We start from the raw sequence: 21,278 nt of genomic DNA on the forward strand, positions 1-21,278 counted from the left end.
TCTGACATTGTGGAGACTACAAGTTGTGCAGCCGTCGGAACAGCACCAGGCTCAGCATCCGTGTCCCTGGATTGAAGTCAGGACTTCAGTACTTACTCTCAGTGGCTGAGAGACTTCTCTTGACTTAGCCTCAGGTTCCTTAGGATTGAAGCTTACAATACTTTCCTCGGAGGGTCATTGGATGGGAAGCATTTTGTGAACATACAAGCTTATACACGAATACTTCATGTGTGTATGTGTCTATGTGCACATGTGTATCTAAATAGAATCAGTCGCCATATCCCACTAATTCGACCTCCCTACCATTTCTCAGACCCATCGTGTCTCCATCCAAACAACCAGATTTAGTTCAGTGTGGTTCACGTCACCTCTCTTCAACACCATTTAAGGGCCTTCTAATTGTTCCCTCTCTCCAAGCTGACTTCCACCCAACTGCCGAATTAATCTTCCCAAAGCACATGTGTGACCGTGTCTCTCTCCCAAACTCCATTATCTGTCTCCCTGTTGTCTCTGGCTCTGGCCCACCTTCCCGACTTGTCTCCCATTGTTCCTCTCGCGTTCGTGTTCCAGCCAAACCGGCCTGTCTGCTCTTCCCAAACTTGATATTCCCCTTTCTGCCTCCATGCACTTTGTTTCCTGGACCCGGAAAGTCTCCTTAGTCCCTTCTGCCTTTAGAATGCTCAGCTTCTTTCCAGAGCCAACAGGGTCACTAATTCCCACCGGAAGCCTTTTTCTTAACTGACTGCTGATCTTTAACACCCCTCTTTCCTTCAAATGATCTTGTGCTTACTTATCCATGTAAATGTTGTGAGACTGTTTCTGGCTTTGTCCTTGGAACGCTGCTACAGCAATGCTTTGCACTTGCTTCAGAAATGGCTGTTTAATGAATAATGGGTTCAATATAAATATGAATTCATATTCTAATTATATATGTTCAAACTTAGGACCATCTATGGTCACTTAATAGCACACCCTGAGTGTTCAGGAACAATTGTTAGCATTTATAGAGTATTTTAGACTGTGTAAACGGTTTTTCATTTGATCTTCATAACAATCCTGTGAGATAGGTGCTATTAGTATCCTCATTTTATGTATGAAGTAACTGAGGCACAGAATGGTTACTATGTGTCTCTGGTGGGATTTGAACTCGGGTTCTTCCAACATGACCCCTTGCCCATTACACTGCCCTACTGCTCATCCATATTCCCTATTGGTCAGAAGGGTCTCGAAGATGCCCATAGTGGGGTTTCAATATTTCAAAAGACAAAATGTTCCACTGCCTGTTTATTTCTAAATGAAAACAGGGTTGGAAATTTCAACCATGTTGAAGACCCCGACTTGAGTTTGGTAGTTTTTAGTTTGTTAAAATACTGACCTCTAGTGTTGGAAAGGAATAACCAAAAACTTAGTTTTGAAAAGATTTCCAAACAGTCAGAATTTGAGGGAGCTTTCAGGTCATCTAATCCAAGCTCTACTTTCTATAAAAGGATAAAAAACTCGGGCCCGTACTGGGAAATGGATTGCCCAAGATCTTCGGCTTACTGCCAAAACCGCTATTTTGAGCCTAATCCCCGATGATGTAGGCTACAATGTTCTAAACCATTGGACGTCCATAAAGTCACTCAAAGTATGGGTGGGGGAAATGAAATGAATGGTGGAGCCTTTATGAGAATTCATCCCCACACATCACAAAGGAGTGCGAAATTCAAGACTAAAGGGACTACTTTAAGTTTGTAATGAGAATACACTACATTTACTGCATTTTTTTCAAATCCATATCAGAAAATGGCAGATTTCTCAGAATATCTGGGTTTGAATAACAATCCTGAAACTTTCTATTTGACTCTATCATCAGTAACAAGTGACTTAAGCTCTATGAGCCAAAATGACCTCATCCATAAAATGGGGACAATACTGCATTCACTCTATTGTGAGGAAATTATCTTGTAATCTTTCAAGTGCCATTTAAGTATGAGTTTCTTTTTATTATTTTATTTTATTTTATTGCAAATGAATATTAAAAATGGCAATCTTTGATCAAATGAAATAATATGTAATATATGATATAGCATATAATACATAACTTAAATAATACATAACAATGCAATAATATATGACATATATAATATGATATATGTCATATATAATATTCTTTTCTGACTAGTTTGGCAAATTGCTACAACTGAAACCGTAACTTTCCTGTCCCAAGTAACTTAAAATAATTTCAAATTGAAATTGCCCAAGAAGACTGAAGTCCCTCCAGGTCTTAGATATCAAAGGACCATAAAGTCAGAAGAGGCATTCTGATTTCAAGGCTACCAATTCACCATTCCATCATCTGATGTCTCAAAAGACTTTACAGATGCTGGCCCTTACTGCTCTTACTTAAACCAAGCGGGATTGTTTATTAGCTTGTAAATTCTTTGAGACCAGAGATTGCAACTTTTCAATACCTTCGATACTTTGCCCATAGCCTTGTCCAGAGTAAGTTCTTGCTCAAAAGCTTCTTGAATAAGTTTGAATGAAAATTAAATGAGTCCGTGTTTCTGTTCTTTCCTGGATGTTGGTTGGGCATCGGACTAGACAGCATCACTAAAGTGTTAAAAACATTTTTACTGAATCTTTCTTGTTATACATTTTTTAAATCGCTTTCATTTTTAAATATATTCCTCTTCTCTCCTCCATCTAATGACCCTCCCTAGAAACAAAAATTAAAAAGAAAGAGGAGAAAAAAAAGTTTGGAAAAACCAACATATGATCTGAATTTGATAATACATATGTATATGTATACACACACATGAAATTTCATAATCACAGACCTCCATCTCTCCACTGAGAGGAGAGAGATTCATTTTCCCATTTCTTCTGCAAGGATCAACCTAGTATTGTAATTACCCATCATTCACTTTAATTGATTTGGGTTTTGTTGTTGTTCTTTCCATTTATACTATTTAGTCATTGTGTATATCAATTTGTTCGTTGTGTTTACTTGACTTTGCATCAGCTTGTATAAGTTTTCATCTATTTCTCTGAATTCTTCATATTTGTAGTTTTTATGGCCCAGCGATTTTGCATTGCATTCATATATCATAATTTGTTCGGCCTTTTAATAATCAATGAGAATCCACTGTGCTTCCACTACTTACCAATCACAAAAAGAGAGTATACTCATTTATACCCTGAAAAATGTTACCATCTTTAATTTCAATTAATAATTTATCTGTTTTTATTTTTTTTAAGTGCAAGTCTTTCTTTAAAGAAATCCCTGCCTTCTTCTTCAAGGACAGGCTTTACAGCAAATTACAGGAACCATAGGAAATCATACAGTCTCCAACTCACATGTAAGCCTCGTCCCAGGAGTTTGCTCATAAATTGATTGTGTTAGAATTAAATGTTAGCTATGGAGATTATCTTCCTGAGCCATCTCCCAAGAGTCTTTTAAGCCATAATATATACCTAACTTAAAGCACAATATTTATTCTATTTCAATTGTACGTGTCCATTTGGTGTAGTGGAAGGATACTTATTAGCTCTGTACTCAGAGCACATGAGTTCCTATCTTAGCTCTAAGTCTTACTGCTTGTGTGATCTTGGCCAAGTCATTTAAGCTCCATCGTATTTTTCATCTCTAAAATGAGTGGGTTGGAAATTTCTTCCGTCTTTCTCCCTACAAACATATGCACCTGTAAAAATATCCGTCTCCTCTACCTAACGACCCTGCCTTTAAAACTTTGTTTCTGTGGGGAAGATTTATTTTATTCTCTATCTCAGAAAGATTTCTTCTTCTCCGCTCATTGATGTTGACTCCCTGAGATATGACACTAAAGAAGAGGGACTCTTTGGGCAAGTACAGGAAAGGAGGCCGAACACATGGGCAGAAATAATTTGTTAACTCTATAGGTTTGTGAGAAAAGGCACTGTCAGCACCACAGCCAGCGGTTGTGGCAAAACTAAGAAATAGTTGCCTGGTTCAGCACTGGAGTCTGCGGATAGCAAGGGAAATCTCTGCTGAAATCTGGGCTACTTTATACCAGAAGGAATTGAAAGACTTTACCATACTAAGAATTCTTAAGGGAAAAAAAGGTCTATAACTAGAGTCCATGACTCCAACCAGGCTGCTTCACTTCCAGGTTTTTTGGCAATCTGGTCAGGTCAAGAATGAGAGTGAAATCCAGGGAAGCCTCTGGAATATGGCAGGGATTTCCTAATCTTTTTATCTCTTCTGGAGAGCCCTATTCTGCAGGTGGATAGCCAGAGAAAAATTACATAAATCGGTCCAAACCTCTTTTGGTTTTGGTACTAGGGACTAGGAGTCAGAGTCATATTAAGGCCTGGATCTATTATGGGAAAGTCTTTTGGAGATAGCCTTCTTTACATTTCTTATTAGATATCGGTTCTAAGACTTCATCCTATCATTCTAGTTTTTAGTCTTTGGAGTTAGAAATAACAGTCACTCCTCCAGATCAATCATCCTCTAGGAGTTCTGAATTGGAGAACAAAAATCAATTACTCCCCTGACTAGAGAATGAAAGTTTATGAATTGGGATCCACAATTACAGTCCTTTTTTAAAAATGAAAATAACCCATATTTAGCAATAACTTGAGGAAATGATGGCAAATTGCAGGAAACAATGAAACATAGAGAAATTAATATCATTGCCCACATAATAAATTTAAAAACCTTAGAAAGGTGTAAATTTCCAAAAAAAAAAAAAGTCTATTTCACTGTATTCAAAGATCTTCACCTCTGATTTTTTCTCATATTAGAATAACTCCAGTTACTTTATATAATAGCATGAAATTTAAAAAATGAAATTAATTTCACTTAATTTTTTAAAATAACATTAGATCATACATTTAGGAAGAGAGAAGTGCAACAAAATCAAACAAATCTGTTAGAGGACTGAGGACTCAAAATAAGTTTATAAATAACTGAAGAAGAATAAGAAAATTTCATATTTCAGTAGCTAGAAAGCAAAAGAAAGAAATGCAAGTATACCTCTCAGATAATTGTGGACAGTTCTAGACCCCTAGCAATAAAGCAAAAATTATAATAAAGTGAATCACTTGATTTTTTTTGTTTTCCAATGCATATAAATGTTATGTTTACATTATAATGTGATCTATTAATAGTATTATGTCTTTAAAAATGAATATACCTTAATTTTTAAAATACTTTATTTCTAAAGATGCTACTTATAATCTGAGCCTTCACTGAGCTATCACGATCTCTTTGCTGGTAGAAGATCTTGCCTCAGTATTGATGGCTGCTGACCAATCAGGGTGGTGGTTACTAAAGGTTGGGGTAGCTGTGACAATTTCTTAAAATATTTCAACAATAAATTTTGCTGCATCGATTAGCTCTTCCTTCCACTTGAACACCTGGAGGCAATTATAGGGTTACCAACTGGCCTAATTATAATACTGTTGTGTCTCATGGAACAAGGAGACCTGAGATGAGGGAGAGAGACTGGGGAATGGCTAGTTAGTCAGAATTCACACAACATTTATCGGTGTAATTCATTGTCTTTTATGGGCATCATTCATGATGCTCCAAAATGATAATAATATAATAGCAAACATAGCTGATTTCAGACCACTACAAAAGATATAATAATAATAATAAAATTTGAAATATTGTGAGAATTAACAAAATGTGATATGGAGACATGATGTTGGAAAAATAGTACCAATCAATTTCCTCGGTGCAAGGTTACCACAAAATTTCAATTTGTAAAACAAAATTTAAAAAAAGTATTTATGAAACACAATAAATGAAAGTGCAATAAATTAAGTCTAAGTAAACCACTAGTCCCATGGGTACTACTGTTTCTGGCACCAAAACCAAAAATGAGCATCTGTATTTTAATTTTTTAAATATTTGGATTAATAAGAGCCATAGTCCTTTAAACATATAGTTCCAGTTGTTTGAATGACTTCAATTATATCTTGGCAGGCAATGTGAAGGGATCAGTGCTTCATTGTACCTCTTCATACTACGAGATGAGGAATCTGATACAGTGAAACACAAGATTCAATAAGTGGCTAATTACCAAACCAACCTTTATTTCATTGATTTGTTCTTGATTTCAATACCTTAGTGTTTCATGAGGCTGGATGTATTCTAATATGAAATATTTAAAACTTCACAATACTGTACATTTACTTTTAAAATGACATCTACGTGCATCTAGAAGTAGTACCCATTTAAATGTAACCATTATAATCCAGGAATAGCATATTTTGAAATATTAATAAACTGAACAATGCTTTATCATGGCTTGTCTCCAAACAGAAGAATTTTCCTTTCCAAGGTGCTGACCTGGCAAAGGCTATCCCTGCCCACCTAATCTCTTGACTAAGCTGCTAAGCAGGCAAGATGCTTTAATAAGATTGCTCTTGAAGGTTGCCTGAGGAGCATTTACACTTTTAAAAACATAAATGTAAAAGTTTGTGCTTATATCTAGAGACATAGATATAGAAACAGACATATAATATATATACACATGTGTATGTTTATGTATATGTAAATCACTACAATATGTGCATTACTTAGGATATTAAATATTCATATTTCTCCATCTTTGTTGTAGCAAATAGAGTGCTCCTTTTCCTGACCTTTTTTCTTGGAGTCTCATTGATAAGCTGGGATAGGCCTAGTTTGAGAATCAGGAGATTTTAATATTGGGTATACTCTCAAGTCATGTGAATTTGGGCAAATTACTCAATCTTTGGATTCCTGTTTTCTCATCTATAAAATGAGGATAATAATACCCATAATGTTATAGGCAGTATGGAGAAATAGATAGATTGTTAGCTTTACAGGCAGAAAAGAACTTGGTTCTAAGTTCTTCTTCTCATACATACTGGTTCTGTGACTGGGTGAGCCATTTAAATTCTCTCTTCGATAAGCAACTCTCTAAAATTGTAAGCTACATAGGAGGTGATAATCTGGATTGGTACAGGGAATTGTCTTCCCAGGAGTTCTCAACGTTGCTGAAATCAGAAATATGAGCCCTCCAAAATATTATGGTTCAAAACTCAAAGTGTTCTTTGAAAGACTCAGATGAGATAATGTATGCAAAATTCTTTGCAAACTTTAAAGCAGTATTCAAATGTCAGCTATTTTCTTTGTGCCAACTTCATTTTCTCTTCTTGCTCTGCCTTCCTCTTATAGTTTCTAACACTTTGGGCTTTTTTCCTTATTTTGTTCTTTTATTCCGTCTCTCCATGTTGCCATGTTAGGCTGGCCAATACCATCCTTGGCACTTACAGTGATCACGGCAAGGGAAGGAAGACAAAAAATAGAATGTCAAGTTAGGTGAGTAACTCAGACTCTAGTTCAGTGAGGATGATCAATGAGTGAAGGAAGGGAATGAGAAATGAGAGGTATATTGAGAAATGTCATCCCCTTTCCTCTTTCCCCTTTCCTCCCCCCCAAAAAAGTGCCAGAATTTGGAGCTGAGATTCCATTTTGGGAGCAAGAGGAAGCCTTGGAAAGCTCTGGAGGAGATAAAACAATAGCACATGTATATCTCTTCCACTAGACTCAAAAGGAAGAACCATGGCTTAATATGTTCTGATGCCTCTTCAAGCAAAAATAGATGCTCAGTAAACGAGTTTTAGTGAGCCAGTTGATTTCCAAAGATTTTGATATATTTCAAAGCATTTTAACATTCCCCTTCTTGATCTCATTCCATACTCATAACAATCCTTTGAGTTAAGTAAGAGTAGAAGCTGAAATTTCTTTGAGTGTCAGATGCTAGAGAATCAGATCATACCATTTTAAAGTTGAAAGAAATCTGAAAAAGCACATAATATAATTCCTTTAATTTAAAAGATAAGAGAACTGGTCAAGCTAATTATAATTACACAAGGCCATGGAGTCAGGGGTTGAAATTAGTCCTTCCTGGACCAGGATGCCCGCTCTGAACTATATGACTGGATAGCTTGGTGGTACAAAGAGTGTTCATTATAATGTTAGAAGATGGGGACTCAAATCCCAACTGTATTACCTCCATGGCAATAGGCAAGCTTCTCAGCCCTTTAGAGAAGGATAGACTCCTCAAAGCACTGCCTTTGGGATCTTTGGCAAGCCTTTTATTTTCTCATATGGAAAATAAGGATTTGGACTAAGTGACAGTTTCACTTTTATCTTGGCTTTACATCTTATAGTCCCAAAAGCCTTTTCTTCTCTGGTATATAAGTATATAACATCCAGATCTGTAGAAGTCAAAATATTATTCATTTCCCTCTGGCCATCTCTTTGCATTTAGCTGGGCTGATATTCAAATGAGTCACAGAAGACTCATTCAACTCTTGAAGAAACTGGGTCTAAGATGAGACAAAGTTAAATGGAGCCCAAATCTCCCAGATTCCGGGACATTAGAGAATATTTAGATATTTGAAAACCCAATACTCCTATGTGCTTATGTCTCCCATATGAGTCTTAACACATCCAGGCTACATGTCCTTAGTTCTTTCAGCTGCTTCTCATGTAACATGATCAGAGGTCCTTTGCCTTCTTCTTTCCCCCCTATGGACAATCTCTGAGTTTACCAATATTTTTCCTAAAATGTGTCTCAGAGAACCGAACACAGGATTACTAAATTCATTGATGAGCCCAACAGCTATTACCTTCCTTATCTTGGACAATTTCTCTGAATGTAAATTTAATCTTACCTTGGCTTTTTAAATTGCCAGATAATTGTTAACTCGTGACATCAAAAGCCCCAGACATCTTAAAGATGAACTTCTGATCCAAGACAATCCCAATAGACTTTAGATAGAAAATGCCATCTGCATAACTGTGGAGATTGAATGTAAATCAACACATTCTATGTTCACTTCTTTTTCCTGTTTTTCCTCTCCCATGGTTTTTCCCTTTTGTTCTGATTTTTCTCTCCCAACATAATTCACAAAACAATGTATATTAAAAATCAATCGATAAATATACCTCTAAGGGAAAAAAAAAGATGAACTTCTGTCTAGCCACCCTTCTCCCCAGTTTATTGCTTTTGGGTTTTTTTTTTTAACTTAGTGCAAGGCTTTTAATTTATCTTTATAAAAATTACATCTAATTTTGTTTAATCCAACCTTCTAGTTTCTTAAGATATGATGACATTTTATCAGTGTCATTTATTCCTCCTAGCTTTGTATTATCTGTAGATTTGAATAAGTTTGCTCTGTATGTCATTATCCAAGCCATTAAAAAATAAATGTTAAAGGGCAACCTGGCCCCTCACAGACTCCTGGGGAACTCTGCTTGAGATTTCTTTCCAGATTGACATTAAAATGTCAATAAGTCTTTGGGTGCAGCCATTCAACCAGTCTGAAATACACCCAATTATATTATTGTCCATCCCGTATATCTCCATCTCTAAGAGCAGCTTAAAGGGCTTTGTCAAATACTTTTCTTCATTCTAGGTAAACTACATCTAGCATTTCCTTAATCTAAGAGTCTTATAACCTTGCCAAAAAAAAAAAAAAAAAGTAGGGGAGAAGATTAGGTTAGCTTAGCCTGACCTATTTTTGAGGATTTTTTATGTTAGCCACTGTGACCACTTCTTCCATTTCTAAGTACACTAACCTTATCTCTAATAATGTAGGCTGTAATTTCACTAGGATTTGAACTGTTGATTGCTATAGAGGAGGAGGACGAACATTAGTATTCTAAAATTGTTTCTGGAGAAACATCTCCCCAGAAAAAGTAACCTCCAGAAACAAAATAAAGCAGCCTTAGGGTTTTATAAACAGAAACCCCCGATCTGTATTTTGTTCCCCTTCTTAATGGCAACAAGATAGTACAGTATGAATCTGTCTTGAAAGAGTTCTCTTGTTAACCACAGAGAAATGCATTTTCCCATAGGAGCAAAGCTGTTCTTTATTAACTCCTATAGCTCCATAGCCCAGCTCATCCCTACCCTCATTACTTTGCTGTGGTGGGCTGTGTACTTTAAATAACTCTAGCAAGCTATTATAAGTGCTATATAAATATTAGCTATAATAATACCAATTGACCCTGCATGATTGAAGCTGCTATCAACCTGGGCAGTCTTTCTGAACTGGCTAATATATTTCTTTGAGTTTCCAGTTTGGCTACTCATTTTATTTGACCTCCAATTATACAGGCCTACTGCTGAGTCAGATTCTCTTAGGTTGAGAAAACTCACTCTGGTGACTTATAATTTTCAGACTCCATTCTTTTTCCTTGTTCAATAAATGCAGAATTTGCCCTTCTCTAGAAAAGCAGCATCTCTTCCACTTCTTATGATAGTTCAAAAGTTACTGACAAATCTCTTAAAAATATATTTTTTTTCCTAAATCTATTGGTCAGGGGAAGGTAGATGGTGCAGTGGATAGAGCACTGCCCCTAGAATCAGGAGGACCCGAATTCAAATTCAGCCTCAGACACTTAACACTTACTGTGTGATTCTGAGGAAGGCACTTAATCCCAATTGCCTCACAAAAAAAAAAAATAATAATAAATCAAAAAATCTGTCGATCAGTGAGTATATAACAATTGACAGCAGTGGTGGTATTATCATTATTATAGCTAATATTTATATAGCATTTATAATCTCCCAGACACTATGCTAAACACTTCATCATTATCTCATTTAATCCAAGTCTTTGAAGAAAGTGCTATTATTATCCCCATTTTATTGATGCTAAAAGTGAGGCAGAGGTTAAACAACTTGTTCAGGTTCACATAGCTACAAAGTTTCTGAGGACATATTTGAACTCAGTTTTTGACTCCAGGGCCTACTCCAGTGCCATCTCACTTTCCCCATCACTTAGGAAAATTCTTTCTTTATCCTGGGCTATAATCACCTGGTCCTTCTGACTTAAACTCAAGAGAGTTAAGTACTTTCTTCCTATGTCCTTGCTTTATCTTGAGCCTAAGCTCTGCATTAGCCATTTTTGTTCTCTCTTTTCTAATTCAAAGATCTTCAGTACAAAAAAAAAATCAATGAAAACAAACTTGAGCAGCTCAGATTTCTCTTTATTATCTTTTATCATAATCCCATAAATCCTGAAAATCTCTCTTTTCTTCTTTAGTCCTCCTCTTTGCTACAAAACAGTTTTTAAAACCCCTTTGTTCTATTTCTGGAGTCTCACCAGCTTCCATTTATTTTGTGCAAAGCCCGGGACATCCTTTTATATTAATTCTCTATTTCTTGCTTTTATCATCTCTTCTTAGTTTTGAAAATTCTAAGTTAGTCGATTAGTTCTATGAAAATCCGTACTGATGTGTTTGGACAGATCCTACTTTTCTTCCTCATCAAAACTTTCTCTTTCTATCTTTGGCATTTCCTGCTTGAAAGCCCCTCATCACTCCAGGTCTGATTTCCCCTGTAGAATTTTTACTTACAGCAGCCCATTTGACCTTTCTTTGAATCCTTTGAAAATTACCTTCCAAAAATCTAAGGTAAAAGACAGATTGTGCTTAGTTTTCCTCTCCTTTATTACAAAAGCTAAGAAAATGTGCTTACTTGCCTCCAAAGGATCCCTGATTTCCATTCCTGAAACCGATTCATCCTGATCAGTCCAGAAGGCAAGTCCCCCTCACTGATTCCTCTACTTCATATAGAATGAAACTATTATTAAGAAAAATAAACAGATCATTAACTGCCTTGCTGTCTTGCCAGAGAAGGTTCAACTAGAGGTATTGACAATTGAAGATGTTCCTAACTATTCATTTTCTCGTGTCTGTGTGTAGCCTTGTGACATATTTTCCAAATCCATCATTTAGCTATCATTCATCTATCACCTATATTCTTTTCTGTTTAGGTGATCCATAGCACAGTCTTATGACAGTATCATATCTCTTCCTTCACTGACCTTCGCACAAATGCTCTCTACCACATTTTTCCCTTCTAGTTCCCAGATTTCTTTCAATGAGGAATATTGAATGTTACCACCTCCACCCTCTGACTTATCCTTTTCCCTTTGAATAAATTTTATTCTTATACAAGAGAAATCATCTTCCGATTTACAATGTTAATAATTGTCATTACTAGGACTGAACCCTAGGTCTTTTAATTCAAAGTTCATTGCTCTTCCTATCATATCACAACTGCTCCCTAGATAGCCAGAAAAAAAATAATCTTATGCATGAATCTTTCAGAAGAGATATAACGATTCTTATTAAACTCAAGAGCAAAAACTAAGGCAAAAAAAATGACAGAAGGAGCATGGATAAGTAAATGTACAAAATATATTCGATAGGCCATAAACTGTTTAAGCTCAGAGAACGCTCTCTACTTGGGAATGTAGATTAAAGTATGTAAACATATATGGTATTTCATCTTTTCATATAAACTGAGGACATGGACCATTGGATATTTGTAACTCTCTTGAGGGATGGTACTATAGTCTTGGACCTCTGCACTAGGAATTGTGCATTCTGAAGAAAATTCCACATTCAAATGCTCATTAATTATGAGACCAATGCTATTGTTAAATACTTAGAACCCATCAATTAAAATAAATAAAATAACCCATGGTCCTGAAATATTATGCAGGCAATAGATGTTACAAAGTATTCTATTACAGATTCTTTGAAAACAGGGAACAGCTAATTTAGTGGTGATAGACAGACAGACAGAGACAGAGAAATAGATTGATAGATAGGTGGGTAGATAGATAGATAGATGAGAACACAAAAATCTAGCACAGTATTAGATAAATGGATAAATAGACAAATGACAGGCAATCAAACAGAAAACTTATTTTTCCTTCACTATGTGCTAGATGTTGAAATAAGTACTGGGAAAACAAATACAAGGAAACAATACAGTCTCCCTCCTCGGGAAGACAATGTATAAAGCCATGCTAGAAAAAGGAAGAGAGTAATCAGATTTGGGCATAAGAGAAACTGTGAATTATAGGTGTGGATCCAAACAAAATAAGACAAAAACTCACCTCTCAGAGCAGGGGACCCCCTTGAATAAACTCAAAGTTTTTCAAGGAATGAAAGATGGTCAGGAAGATGGAAAGACAGAAGGAAGAGAACGATTCTCATTCTCTGGAATGGATCCAATGAGGATCAAACCTCTGAATACTGTGTTTTCACCAAAGGTAACTAGATTACTTTGTTTATTATTGCATTGCTACATTCAGACTTAATTATTGAAGAGGTTTAGAATGAAATATGTCACAATATATCAATTCATACAATAAATAAACATCACAGCTAATAGCAATTGCGAAACTATTTTAGACCACTTTTTAAGTTTTGTCTCAGATTTTTAAAGTAGTTTAGCATTCAAAGTCTCAGGTTTCTTTTTCTATACTCTTTATATTCCTATAAGTGACTGATATTTATATGGCATACAAAAAGCATCAGACTGGTTCTACTATTCACTTAGTATGTAACCTTACATAAATCACACACACACATATTATATATGTATACCTATATAGTATGTGAATACAAATATGCATGAATGGATAGATGGTTGGATGGATGGATGGATGGACTTTAGGTACAGCCTATTCACTTTCCTATCATCAAAGAGATAAATAACCAGAAAAGAAAATGGGCCCCAAAGTAAACAACAGAAACACAAATAAAATATTGGTATCCACTAAAAGTCAACCGTTTTAGAGGAAGGCCTCCGAATGCTGAGTAAGTTCTCATCAGACAATGTGAGAAGAAGGTAGATAACAGTTGCAGAGGATGACACATTGCAATCTTCACTACTGATGAAATCTGATGCATTGGTGGGATCTAATCTAAAGGTGATGTGTTAAAAAATATTCACCTTCCTTACTGTGCTTTCTTTGGTGACCATTCATATTAGTGAGTATAAGTCAGTGATAGCAAGAAACAACTAAGAAGCAGGCTTGGTGGAAGGCAGAGTCAGCTCGGGAGGAAAAATAAAAATTTGCTTCAGAAAAATCCTAAGTAAAAATCTTGAAGTCCCAAAACAGACACCTCACCAAGATTCCCAAGGCCCTAAGTCTGTCTGAATTGGGCTATTCATTTTTCCAGAATAAACTCTCATGACATTGTATATTTGAAAGGGGGGGGGGGGGAGTCCTGAATCTTGGCTGTTCTGTGTCCCTCCCTCTGTCTCCTGTCTGAGTTTGTCTCTGTTCTTTTCCAGTTGGATCAGCTCCTTTCTTTACCCAATATGTTTTTTAACTTTGCTTGCCATAAAAGGTTTCCTTGGAAGCTGTCACTTTAAAAAAAAAAAAAAGAAGAAGAAGGAAAGAAAGTAATCCACGTCCCCTCCCTTAGCAACAGGCGTTGCTACGCTGGCAGTTTCTGTTATGTGAGCAGCTCCTACAAGTTGGGAAGTGAAGCGGGAGGAAGGCCAGCCCTGCCAGCGGGGGATCTGGGAGAAGCCTGGGCACAGACACTGCTCCCTCTGCCTCTTGCCTCTGGGCTTAAGAGAGGCGAGCCTTTCCTGGGTCTTGAGTACAGTGCCTTCAGGTAAAGATCCCGTTTACAGGTGTGATCACAGTCAGGCCCCCGAGTGCTCAGGCCTGCGGCCGAATTCAGCCTACCCGGGGACTGCAAGCTCGGGCTTTTATGGCTTTTCCAGCCCCTGCGTTAGCTTTCTGGGGGGTTTGCTTCTGGAAAGAGAAGGCACCATTCCAAGCCCTGTGATCATGGATACCTGGGGCTTAGCTCCAATCTGGTGCCTGATTTGCGGCAGGAAATACAGGCGGCTATCCTGACTCTCAGCACTGATTCCTAGGCCTCCTTCTGCCTCCCTTGCTAGCTGTCCAGCTTAATTGTAGCTTGCTGGGAATATTTTAGTATATTGCAAAGCCTCAGGCCTTTTTATCTTCACTTAAGTAGGAGGGATGTTTGATGGGATAACAAACATAAGCCCAGCATACTTGCAGCATTATTTTTCTTGGCAATAATTGGAGTCTTATAACCATCATCCAAAAGGTTACTCTTGTTATTTTCAAAAGACACAGAGATAATATATTAGATAAAGTTTTAAGTGACTTTTTCCTCTGTGGAAAGGTATGAGGAAAGTGTATGTGTGTGTATATTGTACATTATATTGTATATGTGGATATTATATAAAACATATATGTACATACACATATGTATATTGGAGGCAACAGTCATATGAATCATTACATATACTTCACTTTGTATATATGTAAAATATCTACATAAAGGCATTATTTATTTACGTGGATGCGTGTATGTATGCATGTTTTATGTGTTACATTGCATGTGTTTGTGTGTATTACATAGAATCCATATGTACTTTATACATATGTATACTACAGCCAACAAAGTGATGCAAATTGCTACATATTCATCACTTAGTATATATTCATAACATCTCCATATAGGTATTAGTTATTTGCATAGATGTATGTATTGTATATATTTACATAGAAAGTGACTGTTTAGTCTATATGGACTGAAGTAGCCATTTCATTGGGAACTTCTGGGTGAGAAAACTCCCTCTCTCAATGTAATTGTAAAGGCTTCAAAAAGAAAAAAGTCTGAGAGCCTTGCCGAGAATTCTGAGAGATGAAGTGACTTGCTCAGGACCAATCAGGATGGGCCAGAGTTAGGACTTGAGCCCAGGCCAGCTCTCTATTCACTCTACTACACATGTATGAGCATGTGACTTTTATATTCCAGAAAAATTATGATATTCTATTAAATATATTTGTGTTATACCTTTGCTCAAAATATACTTTTCATGGATTGGAGATAGTGTTGGGTTGTCAAAGGCTAGGCCAAAAGAGTCATTGTAGCCAAACTATGAAGTGTTTAATGAAGTACCTATTATGTGTCAGGCACTATGCTAGGACTGGGGATGCAACAGCAAAATGAGAGAGGACACATTAAAGAATACATTCTACTGGGAGATGAGGGGGAACAGTCCAGACCTGTGATTTCATTGGTATAAGAAACTCTTTCTGAAGAATCCTCTCTACTCATGCAGATCAGTACCAGTTTTGCAATTTATAGTCTTAGAAAATTGACCAGGGCCCTGAGAAGTTAAGTGACTTGACCAATGTCACACAACCAAGGTAGATCAGAAGCAAGATTTGAAATTGGTCTAGTTGTTTTCAAAAACAGTTGATCTTCTGTCCATCAAATCAAGTTTCCTCTCACAAGAGGACAATGCACGTAAGCGACATAATAATGATAATGTGAAGAGCAAGAGAGTGATTAGAATTAGAAAGACCAGCAAAGATGCTCTATAGAAATTGGCATATGAAGTTCTAATGAGTTTGTGATGAAGAGAGCCATCTACACTTAGAGAGAGGACTGTGGGAACTGAGTGTGGATCACAACATAGCATTTTCACTCTTTTTGTTGTTGATTGCTTGCCTCTTGTTTTCTTTCTCATTTTTTTTCCTTTTTGATCTGATTTTTCTTGTGCAGCATAATAATTGTATGAATGTGTAAGCAAATATTGAATTATATATATATATATATTTTAACATGTTTAACATATATTGGATTACTTGCCATCTAGGGGAGGGCGGGGCAATGGAAGGGAAATTTGGAACACAAGGTTTTGCAAGAGTCAATTTTGCAAAGTTACCTAGGCATATGTTTTGAAAATAAATAAAATAAAATGGAAGGAATTGGATTAGAGAGAGAGAGAGAGAGAGAGAGAGAGAGAGAGAGAGAGAGAGAATGAAAATGGCAGATGAATTGAGCCAGTAAAGGATTTGGGGAATCTAGTAAGCAGAAGTAAGCATAGAGTGCAAGCAAAACATAAGCCTGGATACAGAAAATGATATTTTGTGTACAGAGAATAGTGAAGCAAATAGGTTAATTTGTTTACAAGATGGGACACACAAGTGGAAGCCATTCCAAGTCACCTGGAAAAATAAGCTGGAGCCAAATTGTGCAGGCTTTAAATGCTAATCTTACATGTGTGTTTATATCTTATTTGAAAGGCAATAGGAAGTCATTGAAGGTTCTCAAGCAGGAGAATGACAAGATGAGACTTGAGTTTTAAGAAGCTTTTGCATATAGTCTCTGGGATAGAATGCATGTTTCATGTGTGAACATCAGGCTAGCTGAATTGGAAGGCGTTTATCATTATGTGGGCCGAAGGATGATACATTGTGGATCACCTCCTAAGTTGTGGAGGAAATAAGTACACTGATGGAATTCGAGATCTTTGAAGAATTCAAATATCTATGTCATCTAAATGTTATTTCGGAGGGGCCAGTCCTGTTGTTTCATTAATATATGGAACTCCCATGGTAAAACATCCCAAGCCAAATGCAAGTGCATATCTTCACAGTAACTTATAGTCCTCAAGAGTTATTTGGGAAACTGAGAGACTGTGATTTGCCCATGGACATACTATGTGTCAGAGGTCAGATTTGAATCTAATTCTTTTTGGCTCTTAAGCAGCTCTTTTATCCACTAGGCTATGCTGCCTCTCTTAGTTACTATATAAAATATGAATAGAAAATTATATTTTTAAGATAAGAACTGGATGCTAAACTTTTTCTTTAGAGTTAGTTCCAATCCTTGCTGCTAAATGATATAAAGTTGCAGAAATGTTTTTCAAAAGCCTCATCAATTCAGTGGATTTTGTTATCGCCTCTATGTCTCTGGCACCCCTGAAACAGTTTGGGTGGGGGGAAACTCATCAGGGATTAGTGAGAAAAGGATAGCTTTGGAAAGAGTTGAGGGAGAAAAATGGTCTGACATTTCCCAGGATATACCATGAAATCTGGATTGCCATTGTTCAATGACATATGAATAATGATTCTATGGGAAGAAATTTACTACCAACTTTAATTTTCTCTCTGAAATATTAAAAGTGAAATTATGCATGTATAAAAAAGAATTGTGAGACAGTTTTCAGTATAAAAGTAGGTTTCATTTCCCCATCTTCTCCTAAAACATTTTTATGGTTTGATTTTTCCCCTTCTTTTCTCTCTCTCCCACTCCAAATTGGAGGTGGGAGTGGGGGAAAAACATAACTCTTATAATAAATAAATATAGTCCAGCAAAACAAATTTCTACACTCCCCAAACGTGTCTTATTTATCTTCTTAAATCGATCATTTGTATTAAGAAGTGAGGGCTTTGCTTCATCATCGGTTTTCTGGAACCATGGTTGACCATGGCATTTATCAGTGTTCTTAAGTTTTTCTTCTAACATTGGTTCCTCTGAGATCCCTGCTGTTCTTCCATTCAGAGACACAGGAAAAGCACTTATAGATTCTATTAAACTTATCTAGACAAGAATAGTCCATGTCCAAATTACTTAGGAAATCACAGTCTTAGACTCATCTAGATTCCATGGAAAAATAGAAAGTATCGTGAATATAAAGGGAAAAGGAACATATGGAAAAATAGACGGGAGGGACTAACTGGGTTATAAGGGTCTTGCATTATTGGAATCTTAGCAGTTAGAGAGAAGCAAACCATGACAAGTGCCTTGGAAATGTGTATAATCAAGAGTTGATTATTTTAGAATTAAATTTTCTTTGAAGAAAAGAAAAAAAAAACTGTGTACAGATTTTCAAAAATGAGATGAACTAAAGGAGTGGCTTTGAGTCCAGGGCACGATTGTTATTGAATAATACCCAAAGTGTTGTGGAAGACATGCTACCATATTTTAGAATATTTTAGTTCCCCCTACCACTCTTCTTTCATCTAATTTATTTCCTCTTTGAGATTTCTCTTTTCTTTTCTTTTACTAATTTTTATTGATACCTTTTTCTTTTAACATTGCATTTTTTACCAGACATCTCCATCCCACTGGACTCTCCCAGCCAGCACAGTAACTACTTGTGGCAGGGTAGGCAACATTCTGCATCCCTAGTAGTCTATCAAGAGAAGAATAATATATTTAATTATCTGTTCTCTGGAGTCAAGAGTGATCATACAATTAGCAAAACTGACTTCCTTTTTTTTTTTCAATTACATTATCATAGTCACTGGATCTTGGAGTAATTTTTGATATCTTGAGCTTCCTTTAAGGATCATTTTATCAGCTCAGGTGCCATCTCCCACAGGAAGTCTTTTCTAATCCCATTAATTTTTTTAATGTTCTTTCCTTCCTAAATAATTTTGTATTTTTTTTATTGTTTATGTGTTGTATCCCTCTTTCACAGTGCATTAGAATGAAATGTCCTTGAAGACAGAGACTGTTCTGTTGAGGAGAAAGTTCTTTGTATCCCTGTCGCCTTATATATAGTAGATGCTTAATAAATGTTTGTAGATTAGCCATGAACAAAAGCATATTGAGTGTAGAGAGCAGCTAATTGCCCCATTTGGGTGAAGCACGAAGGGAGTGAAATGAAAGGAGGTTGTGGTGAGATTTCAGGGAGTAGGTCTAGACCATCAGCCAGAGAAGTGTAGATCTCATTCTGGAGCAATAAGAGACCACCCAAAGTTATTGAACAGGAGAGTTCCATGACCAGGTATCTTGACATAAGAAAGACTAATCCAGCAGCAACATGAAGGATAAATTGGAAGGGGAGAGGAAGAAAACGGAAGGAAAACATTTCAGGCTGATACATAATAGTCAGGTAAATGAACAGATATTAGAATAATAGTGGACGAGGAAGGGTGGTAGAGATGAAGAAAGGACATTATAACTTAGAGGACTTAGACAAATTGCAAGCATTTATCAAGGGAGATCATAGGATGAATTTTCTGTTTATATAAGGTAAATTTAATAAGCCCTAAACTACAGTTTAGCTAGGGTTCTACTGGAAGATGATGAGTTAGACAATGAGATTTAGTATTCTTACGAGTGTTTCACAAACATTCATCCTGCAATGCAATTCAAGCTTCCTGAACAACAACAACAAATCCACAATGTCTGATTTCTTTGTTTTGACTTTGCTCTTCAGGGACCCAGAAATGAGTCACCAAGAAGAAAAAGTGAAAATTATCTCAGAGGTAAGTATTTGGGGAGAAAGGGGAGGACTTTCTGTGTGAAGAAATCACACTAATAATGAACATCTAGTTCTGATAACAACTGTATACAGAATATATTCTCATTGGGGTTATGCTGGTAAATGTTTAACAACTCACTCTGATGGGGGAGAGGGAGAGGAATGGTCTACTTTTAATCAGTTTTATTAACATTTTCTCCATCACTTCTTCAGTTCAGACAATCCACAAAGCAAGAAGTCAAGCCCTGATTCCAAAGTCTAAATATTCTCACTAAAAATCTAATAATCTTCTAGCCTGTTTGAGGTGGCTCTGGCACCCCTGACTCTACTGAGCATTTGGGAAAAGAGGAAACAATTTTCAATTGTAAAGGGTTTTGAGATATCAGAAGGAGACAGACTGTTGAAGTATATTACTCCCAGTTTTTTCAAATAAAAAACAGTCCCTGGTCCTTGAGGAGTTTAAAGTCAATCCAGATGTTAAGAAGTTTATTTCTCCTCATTTCTTGAATATTGGGAGAAAGACACTGTACTTGTTGCATGAGTATGGGCCACTCAGTTCTCAACTTTTAGACATAAATTTCCTTAATGCATAAAATAGGAGGATTGGATTTTAAAGCCCATTCAAATTCTCTTGTTCAATGGCTCTGAGGAGAAGAGTCTCCTGCCTCTTCTTCCTCCTCTTTAGTCCTTTCCCCCAAGAAAGTGCCAAAATATTCACCCCATTTCAGTTCCCTAACTCTACAGAGGCCAAATTATTCTTTGGCAAGTTTATTGCCGTTCCACCTTGACACTTCTGCTGTCAACAGTCAAGGTGATTTCCCTATTCACTCCCAGAAAGGTTCTTGCCTCTCTTTGAAGCAGTTCCTAGAACCTGCCTTCCAGGATTGCAGTAAGGATCAAATGAGATGAAATAGTTCAAGAACTATAAAGTGGGTGTTCATTATTATAATAATATTATTTATTTAATTATTATTATATTTATGTTTATATAAATATATAAAAAAATAATTAATAATAATAATTGTCCAAAACAATAAATTGTCCCCACCAGTCAAGATGGCTGCCCTAGAATCTATCCTAAATAAAAGAACCCGAGCAAGTTTTGGGGGATCTGGAGAAGTAGTTATTGGGCCCAAGGCAAACTGTGAGAAGATTCAATTTCTGGGAACCCACCCATGACAGGAGGCAACAAGAGACAGAGGAAAGACCACTGGCACTGTAGCTAAATGGCTGAGGTTCAAAACTTACTGCTAAACTTAACATGTATTTACATAAACACACACACATGTGTGTGTACATATATACATATACAAATGTGTATATACATGTATGTTCAATAATAATTCAATAAACATTTATTAAGTGCCTCCTAAGGGCCAGGTGCTATGCTAAAATCTAGGG

At 36.4% G+C, this 21,278-nt stretch overlaps 1 protein-coding gene across 1 annotated transcript in view; it reads left to right on the forward strand.

Moving 5' to 3' along the window:
• The first annotated feature begins 14,015 nt into the window (after positions 1-14,015).
• Positions 14,016-21,278, forward strand: part of CC2D2A (coiled-coil and C2 domain containing 2A) — a 135,029-nt gene continuing 127,766 nt past the window's right edge. Inside the window, exons 1-2 of the mRNA XM_051965533.1 lie at positions 14,016-14,443; positions 19,833-19,881. Of these exons, the coding sequence (XP_051821493.1) occupies positions 19,843-19,881 (39 nt within the window). The 5' untranslated portion in view covers positions 14,016-14,443; positions 19,833-19,842. The remainder of the gene's footprint in view (positions 14,444-19,832; positions 19,882-21,278) is intronic.

This window comes from Antechinus flavipes, chromosome 6, assembly GCF_016432865.1.
Source record: "Antechinus flavipes isolate AdamAnt ecotype Samford, QLD, Australia chromosome 6, AdamAnt_v2, whole genome shotgun sequence".
NCBI lineage: Eukaryota > Metazoa > Chordata > Mammalia > Dasyuromorphia > Dasyuridae > Antechinus > Antechinus flavipes.